General features: G+C 54.6%; 1 protein-coding gene across 2 annotated transcripts; it reads left to right on the forward strand.

Annotated features, from left to right (window-relative positions):
* Positions 1–6,539: 6,539 nt before the first annotated feature.
* Positions 6,540–9,194, forward strand: LOC102257567 (protein FAM24A). Of its 2 annotated transcripts, XM_014528868.1 has the most exons (3): positions 6,540–7,375; positions 7,958–8,078; positions 8,948–9,194. In XM_014528868.1, exons 1-3 carry the CDS (start codon positions 7,297–7,299, stop codon positions 9,135–9,137), a joined length of 390 nt encoding a protein of 129 aa, XP_014384354.1. In that variant the 5' UTR covers positions 6,540–7,296; the 3' UTR covers positions 9,138–9,194. The 2 variants fall into 2 exon arrangements, with proteins under 2 accessions (XP_014384354.1, XP_005880927.2); XM_005880865.2 differs by lacking the exon at positions 6,540–7,375 and having other exon boundaries at positions 7,437–8,078.
* Positions 9,195–10,681: the final 1,487 nt, after the last annotated feature.

Consider the following 10,681-nt stretch of genomic DNA (forward strand, 5'->3'; position numbering starts at 1 on the left):
GCCAGCTAATGCCTCTCGTCCTGGCAGAGGGCGGACCAGGCAGCCAGGCGAGCGCAGACCCGTGACCTCAGGCGCAGGAGGCGCCGAGCCAGAGGGGTCGCTCCGGGGTTGCTCCCCCGGCTCCTGCAAGAGCAGCAGGAGCGGGGTCTCGGTCTCCAGTGAGAATTCACACCTGAAGAAGAGATGCAGGGAGGAGGTTTATGTTAATTTGCAAGAGAGGGAAGGACCAAGGGCGGCTAGTCAATTCAGGGCAGGGAAGAAGGGGGTTATATATAGACTAGAAGCCCAGCCGGAAATTCCACGCTGCCCCGCCCACCACGCGGTGCTGCTCACAGCCCTGCCCACCCGGAGGTCTTTGGTCATTAGGGCGTTAGGGCCGAAGGCCTTTTATAATACAGATTATTACGTTTTTATTGATTCCAGAGAGGAAGGGAGAAGGAGAAAGAGAGAAACATGAAGGATGAGAGAGAATCATCGGTCGGCTGCCTCCTGAACGCCCTACACGGGGGATGGAGCCTGCAACCCGGTCCTGTGCCCTGACCCCAATCCAGCTGTGACCTCCTGGTTCCTAGGGCGACGCTCAGCCCCTGAGCCCCGCCCCTGGCTGAAGAGGATGCCATCCCTGCCAAACTCAGTTGCCTCCCAACATGCTTCTGTGGCCAGAGTGGGGGTGTGTAACCTGGAATGCTGGGTGCAGATATCTTCATGGTGTATATTTTATTTCCTTTTAGTGAAATGGTATTTCAGTTAAAGTATAGTTTTAGTTTTTTTGTAATTGCAGTATTTCTTCACTTGCTTTCGGAGGTTATATTTACACTAGAGGCCTGGTGCATGAAATTCGTGCACTTGGGGGGGGGGTTCTTTCAGCCCTGCCTGCACCCTCTCGCAGTCCGGGAGCCCTTGGGGGATATCCAACTGACGGCTTAGGCCCGCTCTGCGGCAGTCAGACATCCTTATTGCTGCTGCGGAGGCGGGAGAGGCTCCTGCCACCGCCACTGCACTCAGCAGCCCTGAGCCCAGCTTAGGGCTTCTGGCTGAGCAGCGCTCCCGCTGTGGGAGCGCACAGACCACCAGGGAGCAGCTCCTGCATTGAGCGTCTGCCCCCGGTGGTCAGTGGGCATCATAGCGACCAGCCATTCCACAGTTTGGTCGATTTGCATATCTGCCTTTTATTATATAGGATGATTTCTAATGTACTTTTCGGTAAATATGAAATTATGAAAAAATCTCTTGTTGACATCTTTTATTTTTGTTTTATTGAATTTATTGGGGGGGGGAGTTGGTTAATAAAATTATATAGGTTTTAGACCTACAGTACATCATCTGTAAATTATATAGTGTATTCACCACCCAAAGTTGACAAAATTTAATATCCATTCAAGATAAGATACCTTAGCAAACTAGGAATAGAGGGGAACTTTTTAAACAAAAAGAAGTGAGCATATACCTTATACTTTATACAAAAACTAAAGGAACATGAAGTATAGACCCAAATGTAAAACATGAAACTATAAGACATAGAGAAGAAAATAGGGAATTTGTGTGACCTTGGGTTTGGCAACGACATTTTTGATATAACACCAAAAAGATAATCCATGAGAGAAAAATGTGGTAACTTGGAACTTATCTGAATTGAAAACTTTTGCTTCATGGAAGATACTCATAAGCAAGTGAAAACACATTAGTGTGGAGCAAGATGGCAGATTAGGAAGCCGAGGGCACTTCCCCAGTGACAGGGCAAGGGAGTGGGGTGGTGTATTCAGCACCGAGGGAAACCGTGATAACCGAGAATACTCTTGCCGGGGTTTCCGCATCTACAAGTGTCCAGGAAATCTGCAAAAGGGCTGTGTGTAAATGAATGAAGAGGCCAGAGAAGAAATATGAATTTGGAAGGCATTTTGGGGTGCTAGACGGAAACTTAGTTCTAGTGACTAAGCTCCCTGAATCTCTGGACCCCTAGCTTTTTATTAATACAGTTTGCCCTCTAGCAAAGCAGATATACATATCCAAGGTAAGGTTTGGAAAACAGTAAAAGATTATCAGGTTGGGGGAACTGCCTTCGCTGTTCCAGCAGCAGGTAATAACATACAGATCTTCAGTCCTGCTGGTGCCTAAAGGTTCATCAACCTTTCAATGAACTTCTTGCATGATTATGACCCGCTGGAATTAGCCTCCAGCATACTCTGTCCGGCAAATACGAAGGAGAGAGGGACTTTCACACAACAGGGGAGTGTTCATCACTGCTGGCCCTGCTTGATAAGAAATGCTCCAGAATTATCCAAGTGGAAAGGAGAGCACGCTAACCAGCAAGACAAAAGCATGTGGAACGTTAAAACTCGCTCCTAAAGGTAAATCGATGGACAAGCACAGAGCCCTGTAATGATGGTGGATAAATCTCATTCTAGTAGAAACGTTAAATGACAAAAATAACTATAAAGCATAATGGGTACACATAGAAAAAGGACATCAAAAACTTGGGGGGGGGGAGTAAATGTGTGTTTTTGTATGTAATCATAGTTGTCTTCAGCTTAAAATAGACGTATGTTTTATGTAAACCTCCCCCTCCCCCTGTGACCACAACGTATATATCTATTCAAGATACACCAAAGAAAAAGAGGAAGGAATCGGAGTGCGTTGTTCTAAGAATGCGCGTGTTGGTTGTGCTACGATGAGGTCAGCGTGGCACAGGAGGGAGGGAGAGGGAGGGTGGAAGGGAGAAGTCTATTGTACTCAGATCCCAGAGAGCAGTAAGCACGTGCCGTGCAGGGTCACAGCCAGGACCGCAGGCCTCCTCCTCCCCGTCCGCTACAGGGAATGACCCCCAGAAGCACAGGATGGCGCGGAGACCCCGCTGCCTGCTTCCGGTGGAGCCCCAGGCTCCCAGCAGGTGTAAGATGCCACCTTTCAGCTGGACTCAATCCCGCCCACTCCTCTCTCGGAGGATCAGCAAAATAATAGGTGTCCAAGTTGACACCATTTCTCTGACTCACTGTATTGGGTTGTGGACGGTTCTAGCAGCTCTCTCTGCCCTCATTTAATCCTAAAGTGCTGGAGGCTAAGTAAATGCAAGAAGACCCATCGGAAGGCCAGTGGACTTTGATATTCAGCAGGGCTGAAAATCAGCATAATATTGCCCTGCTGTGGGCTCAGTGGCTGAAGGCAATTCCCTAACCTGATAATCCTTTTACTGTTTACCAAACTTTACCTTTGATACGCCTGTATGCATTCCTGAAGGGCAAGTGTGTATTCAAGTGAATAAACGCAGACGGGACCCAGAAGTCGGAGAGCTTCTCCACTAGAGGGAAGTTTCCACCTGGCCCCCGTGCCTTCTAAATTCATATTTCTTGTCTAGTGTTTTCATTTGTGTGTGGCCCCTTCTTCAGATCCTGAACCCTAGCTGTAAATGGATGTGGCATAAAGCACCCCTCCTGGTTCGGCCTCCACCTGCCCACGCTTCACCCAGGGGCCCCTCGAGGTTCTGGATGGGAAGAGTGGAGTGTGGTTCAGGCCCTCCTCTGACCTGCCACAGCCCCACCCTTTGCCCTCTTCTCTGGCTGTGGCACAAAGGGCCAGGGATTGGGTGGCTCACACACCACTTAGTGCTCACAGTTCTGGGGACCACAAGTCCAAGGTCAGGGTGTGAGCGTTGGACTTCTCAGCCCCTCTCCTCGGCTTGTAGATGCCAGTCTTCTCCCGTGTTCTTTCCTCTCTGTGTGTCTGTGTCCTAATCTCCTGTTAGGACATGAGTCATATTGAAGTAGGGCCCACCCTCATGCCTCATTTTAACTTGATGACCCCTTTAAAGGCCCTATCCCTAAATAGAGTTACATTCGGAGGTACGGGGGGTTAGAGCTTCCATATATAAAATTGTGTGTGTGGGGGCACACATTTCAGCCCATAACAAACCTACTTATTGGTAACTAGTGGCCCGGTGCGCAAAATTTGTGCACAGGGGAGGGGTCCCTCAGCCTTGCCTGCACCCTCTCCAATCTGGGACCCCTTGGGGGATGTCTGACTGCCGGTTTAGGCCTGGTTGGGCCTAAACCGGCAGCCGGACATCCCTCTTGCAATCCGGGACCTCTGGATGCTAACCGCTCACCTGCCTGCCTGCTTGATTGCCCTTAACCACTCTGCCTGCTGGCCTACTTGCCCCCAACTGCCTCCACACCGGCCTTCTCACCCCCTACTGCCTCCCCCTGCCAGCCTGATTGCTCCCAACTGCCCCCCCACCAGCCTGATCACCCCCAACTACCACTGCCTGCTGGCCTGATCACCCCCAATTGCCCTCCCAGCCGGCCTGGTGGCCCCTAACTGCCCCCTCGCTGGCTTGTTGGCACCACGCAGCCTGCTGGTCAGTCCTTTGGTAGTCCCTCACACCTGTCCTGATCGCCCCTAACCGCCTCTGCCTTTGCCCCACACCATGCTTTGTCCAGAAGGACGTCCGGAAGGTCTCCTGGAAGGTCTTTGGTCTAGTTAGCATATTACCCTTTTATTAGTATAGATAGGATATGACATACCACCATAACTATAGCATATCTACCAGTATTACTCTATGAGAATACGTACTTCATGCGATATGATGGCATCTAATACATTATATTGTATATGTTGTAAGTAGTAGGAAATACTGTATTTGTAGCAATAGTATACACCCTGTGACTTCCTTTGCTGACTTGGGAATGGTTCCCCAGTTCTTTGAACGTTTCCTGGCCCCTGATGTATTTGGAAAGAAAATAGCTCTGAGTTTGGAGAAATTAAATTACAATCATGACTCTAATTCAACTGCCTCCTGTACTTCCAGCCAGATAACAGGAAAAACATCCCGGGCCAGCACCTCCTATGGCTGAGCTCCGAGTGAGGGCCCGCGGCCCAGCGCTGGGCGGTGATGGCGACTGGAGGCACCGCGGGTCCATCCTGCTGTCAGCCCGGATACCAGGGCCCTCTGCTCCCAGCCCCTCCTGAGCCCCTGTGCCTCCTAACAGGGTCCCGAGGCTGCGCCCCTGATCCCGCTGCCCTCTCCTCGCCGGGGACCGGGGCGCGGCGGCGCAGGGTTCAGGCATCCCATTTTCATTAAAATGTTCAACCTGCACCCAATCCACCGGTGTCCGCAGGCAGCCAGGGGCAGACAGTGATCCCGGGGGTGCTCACTGCCCCCGGCAGAGCTCAGCCACGATGGTCCGGGGTGAGACAGCCCCGCCAGGTCCCGCGGCTGCGACTTGGTCCTGCTTCCTTAACCAGGGACCTGGTGCTGGGCGGGCGGCAGTGGCACTTCCTCCCCAGCCCGTGCTGGAACGGGTCCCTGTGGTTTCAGAACCGAACTCTGAGGGCCTCCCTGGGCGGCAGCAGCCCTGAGCCCGCCGGCTCTCCCTCCATCCCACCAAGGCTTGCTTCTCACTCTTGCTTCTCACACTTGCTGAAAACCTTCTCGGTCCACTTGCCATAGTAATCTCTTGCAGGGCTGAGGGGACTGGGTGCCACCATCCTTATGGCTGTGTGACGGTCAATTTGCATATTCCGTCTTTATTAGCTAGGATTGGCTCCCTTTGTCATTTGAAGTACAAAGCAGTTGTCAGATAAAGTAACGCTTCTCCCGTGGCTCCCTGAGGCGCTCACAGCTCTCTTGCCATATCGGTCTGGGGAGCTGAGAGCCGTAAAAGGGCCCTTTGCCTCCGCTGTGTGTGAAGGGAACCTGAGCATCCCAGCTCCTCCTCCCTTTCCCACCGTCACTTCCACGCCCTTAACGTCAGGGTCGTGCCCTGCCCGGCCTCGGACACGGCAGCCCAGTAGGTCGGTCTTCTGCTCACACTGACGGGGTCCCTCCAGACGCCCCCGAGGACACATTTCCCAGGTAGTTTAGGGGGGAAAACCACAAGGGCCGACAAACCTGAACTCAGTCTCCCTCACCACACCTGCGCTAGTGCTGTGGCCTCCAGGGAAACGTCAACGCCAGCCATGTGTGGATTTACTAGAGGCCGGTGCTCAAAAATTCATGCACTGGAGGGGGGTCCCTCAGCCCGGCCTGCCCCCCTCACAGTCCGGGAGCCCTCAGGGGCGGGAGGCGACCCTGCGATCAGGGGAAGGCGATGCCCCATTACACCTCTGCTGCAGCCACTGCCGGCAGCGCAAGCCTCAGCTGGCTCTGGTTACCTGAGCCTCGGGCGGCCCTGGGCGGCTGGGGGGCTGAGGGGACTGGGTGCCGCCATCTTTGAGGGCATGGCAATTAGCACATTCCCTCCTTATTGGCTGTGGGTGCTGCCATCTTTGCGACAGCGTGAGGGTCAATTAGCATATTCCCTCCTTATTAGATAGGCTGTGAGGAAACGGCAGTGGTGTGACTGGTCCATTGTTAGCGACTCCAGCGGAGGAAGCTCCCCTGGGCCTCATTCACAGCAGCACAGGCTGCACCCCACTGAGGCCCTGCCCGGGGACTCGCCGTGCCATAGTGGGCACCGAGTCTTTACCTACGGAATCAAATTCACGTTCCTGCTCGTCAGCCCACAGCCCGGGCACATGCCCTGACTGGGAATCGAACCGTGACCTTCCAGTTCGTAGGTTGACACTCAACCACTGAGCCACACCAGCCGGGCTGACGCCACTGTTTTTGTTGACATCTCCTCTGCTTTTCATGGCCTCACTCAGGGTTTGGCCAGACCAGCAGGGAATAACCTCTGAAATTAAAATAATCCCCTCATTTAATTAAACCAGCTTTGCTGAGTGTGGGGACCTTGAGATCATAGAAACCTGCTTTAGAACAGGTATCTTCTTCAAATTGCCTTTTGAAATCTGTTTGTCTTAACCGTAAAGTAGTCCTCTGAAGCAGGAACCTACCTGGAATCCTGGTTAGTGGCTCTAATTATGTATGATTTCGTTGTGTGGCTCAAACACAAAGCCTGACCAGCCTTCCTCCCTGAACTTTTAGCTACTAGTCTCTCCACATTTCTGTCCTTGTATTTCATTATGAACGTAAATTTGCTTTTGATCAACTGTCAAACCTTTAAAGGGTCTCCGAGGGGCCCGGAGCCCGAGAAGGGGAGATGGAATGACCCACGATGATCAGGTTGCCAGGGGTGCTCACGCGCTCCTGAGCGCAGCGGAACTCAGAACTGCGGGGCGAGGCTGCCGTCCAGTGTTGATGTCACACAGCTCGGCCCAATGAGCACAGACGCCAAGCTGGCCAGTGGCTGTCCATTCTGCTGCTCCGGTGGGGCCGCGAGCTCTCCAAACGGACACCTTAGCCGCTCCCTGGAGGACAGAATTTCCTTTCTCGAGTGGAAGGTGTGAGGAATTCCTGATGAGATGTGCTGCTCCCGGAAGTTTGTTTTAATCGTGTGTTTTCTTTTCTGCTGGCTTCCATCCTGCAGTGGCGACCTGGACAGTGCGTATCCGCGGGGGTGGCCGCTCTCTCCGCTCACCTGTGCCTGGGTTCAGGGAGTCCGAGGCTCATTGCAGACAAAGTGGTTCCCGGGAGGGACAAGGGGAAACCTCTTCCCTAAAACACGGATCACAGAAGGGACTGTGTGTTCTCCGTCTCGTCCAACGTCACAGTTTGAAGAAGTTATTCTCGGAGGCCTTCCCACAGGAGATGTTTAGGTCTCGTGTGCAGTGGGGGCTCGTCACTGACAGTGGCCACGCTGTAGGGGCCCAGGTGTGGGGTGAAGCCATCTGCGCAGGCAGTTCCTTAGCTTCAGCTCCCGCTGCGAGAGGCCGGGAAAGGCCTTCCCGCCGCCCTCCGTCCTTCCTTTTCTCGGGTGTTGCACTTTGTTCGTCGCATTAATAATGCGCCCTCAGCTCCGTCCCTTGGCCCGGTCAGCCTCCCCGGGCCACGCACCCATGTTTTCCCCGCAGAAGGCTCTGTGGTTTGGGGGTTCATTCTTCTTCCCGGGAGGAGCACACAGAGGCTGCTGCCGGCTGGGTGGAGAGGGGGCCCTGTTCACTGCCACCTGCACGTCTCCTCCAGGTAAAACTTCTGAAGTCCTCACCATAGCCATGATCAGCATTGGCGTCGGCATCCTGGTGGCCCTGCTCGCGCTGATAGGTGTCATCAGCTGTCTTTACTTCAAAGTGGCCAGGGCATTGAAGTAAGTGACGTGGTAAGAGTGGCCACTCCCTGGGCTGAGCTGGAGCAGGGCACGCCCTGCCCTGGGCCGCCCCCCGGGGTCAGGAACAGGGCAGCTGGGAAAAGGCAGAGGCAGGTGAGCATGGAATCCCGGCCCTTCCCCTCGGGGCTGGGCTGTGAGCTCACAGTGAGGTTCCCAGCAGGCAGGCGGCTCTGGGTCAGCGCTGTCCGCTGCCTGGGCCTCGGGGAGCTGCCCCTCCGCGGGGACACACACCCTGGCTGGCCCTGCTTGTGTCCCGGGCGCTGCAGACTGAGGACCGTGGGGCAGGCACGTGGGAGCCTCTGCCTCGGTTCGCCCAGAGGACGGGCTCGGTCAGTCTCCCCAGCCCGAGCTCGGAGCTCCCGGGGTTCCCTCCTCCATCGCCCGTGGCCTTGGGGACAGGGAGGTGCCTGTAGGCGTGGGGAGCTGAGCTGGTGAAGATCCGGGGACACCAGAGAAGGAGGGGAGCTCAGGCAGGTCATTCAGTTGGGGGGAGAGGACCCTTCCAATGTGGGAGGTTTGCTGGCAGAAGCCGTGGAGCTCCTGCTCTAGGGAGGGAGGCTGTGCACCAGGTCAATCCAGACCCCGGGGCAGCTGGTGGGCGCCTGCCCCCCACCCGGGCTCCGCAGTTGGGGCCTCAGCCACTGGGGGAGCAGCGCTGGCAGCTCCTCTCCCTTCGTGCTGGGTCTGGCCTGGCATCTCTGGCGTCTTGGAGAGCACGTGACCTGGAGCCTGGCCAGGGCAGAGCTTTCCTCTAGGGCTGGGCCGCCCCAGACCCCCGGCACCCTGACCGCGGGCACAGGCGGGCTGAGAGGGGGTTCTAATCCCTCCTGTGTGTCTCTTTTCTTAAGAGTTTCAAAACCACCTTTTTGTTTGGCCTTAAAAAATCATCCGTCCGTGGTCACCCAGGACAAGATCTCCGCAGCCCCGTCCATCACCGCCGGCTGCTACCCCAACCTCCAGTTCTGCGAGGAGTGCCCCTTGTTCACCGACTTCGACTGCCTGCCGCCATGCTTCTGCGACGTGAACGAGGGCCTCTGACTCAGGTGGGCACGGATCCTTCCGGAGCCACCTTTCCTTCTTAGTAGCATGTTTTATTATTCAGGTCAAGTTTTGTAGTGTGTATATTGTGTACTGTGTAACGTATTTATGTGCTTTTGAATAAATGCAGTATTGAAACAACCCTCTCTGCCTCAGGGATGTTTGTTGATGTTAGGTTACAAATGTTCTTAAATTTGTGTATTACCCACTTTGCAACCTGGCAACTAGCTTGTAATAATATCATATTGCCATGTAAGGAGAGTGAGAGTAGAATGGATGGATGGATGGACAGGTGGGTGGGTGGATGGGTGGATGGATGGATGGATGGATGGATGGGAGGATGGATGGATGAATGGGTGGGTGGGTGGATGGATGGATGGATGGATGGATGGGAGGATGGATGGATGAATGGGTGGGTGGGTGGATGGATGGATGGGTGGATGGATGGATGAATGACTGGCTGGATGGATGAATGGATGGATGGTTGGTTGGATGGATGGATAGATGGATAGATGGATGGATGAACGAATAGAAGAGGGCTGCCCCACGCTCCTCTTAAGCATGACTTCCGGTGGATGGAATGGGTGGATGGATGGATGAATGACTGGCTGGATGGATGAATGGATGGATGGTTGGTTGGATGGATGGATAGATGGATAGATGGATGGATGAACGAATAGAAGAGGGCTGCCCCACGCTCCTCTTAAGCATGACTTCCCGATGTCACAGGTGCTAGACCTCCCACTACAGCCCCAGTCTCACCTTGGAGACCAGGATTCCTTTCTCTCATCTGCCAAACACAGTGCCAGGGACTTGAATTCACCTGCTTCAGGCTCTCGGGACATGGTCAGCTAGAAATTCATGGATGCTGAACTGTACTTTCTTCTTCCTCCCTGTCCTGTGTCACCCCCTCCCCTCCCTCACCGTCAGCACCCTGGCAGCATCCAAGTGACCCAGCTGGACCCTGAGTCGGCCCAGATGCCATCCCCACCCCCAACTTGATTCTTTGGACCCCCCCAGGCTTTAGTGTTTAGAGAAGGGCAGTGAAGGCTTTAGGGTCAATGATGTTACCCCCTCCATGATCTGGACATGTCACAGGGCATAGGCCCAATTCCCAGTCAGGGCCAGGAGGAGGTCCCCAGTGCCCACTGTGTGCCAGGGCTGGGGGTGCCTGTGAAGAGCGTTCGCTGGTGCCATCCCCAGGGCCTCCGGACTCGGTGGAGGAGAGCACGCACTCACTGTCGGGAATGGCTGACACATGGGCCACAGCTGCTGTGCTCACACCGCTCCCCCGATACTGAACAGTTTCAGACAATGATCAAGTGCTCGAGAGCGAAGAGTCAGAAAACGCAAGGATCTGATTTACTAAACGCATCGCTTTACTGAAGAGGAATACACGCGGCTGCTAGTCCCTCCCAGGTTGTGGGGAAACGGGAGAAATCACGCCACGCCCTGGCTCCCCTCAGTTCCTCTGCGGATTTCCAGGGGCCCCAGCACCCGGAGACGCCCCGCCTGCTCCCCCGCGCCCACCACAGGGCCCGTGC

This window comes from Myotis brandtii, unplaced genomic scaffold, assembly GCF_000412655.1.
Source record: "Myotis brandtii unplaced genomic scaffold, ASM41265v1 scaffold656, whole genome shotgun sequence".
NCBI classification, from domain to species: domain Eukaryota; kingdom Metazoa; phylum Chordata; class Mammalia; order Chiroptera; family Vespertilionidae; genus Myotis; species Myotis brandtii.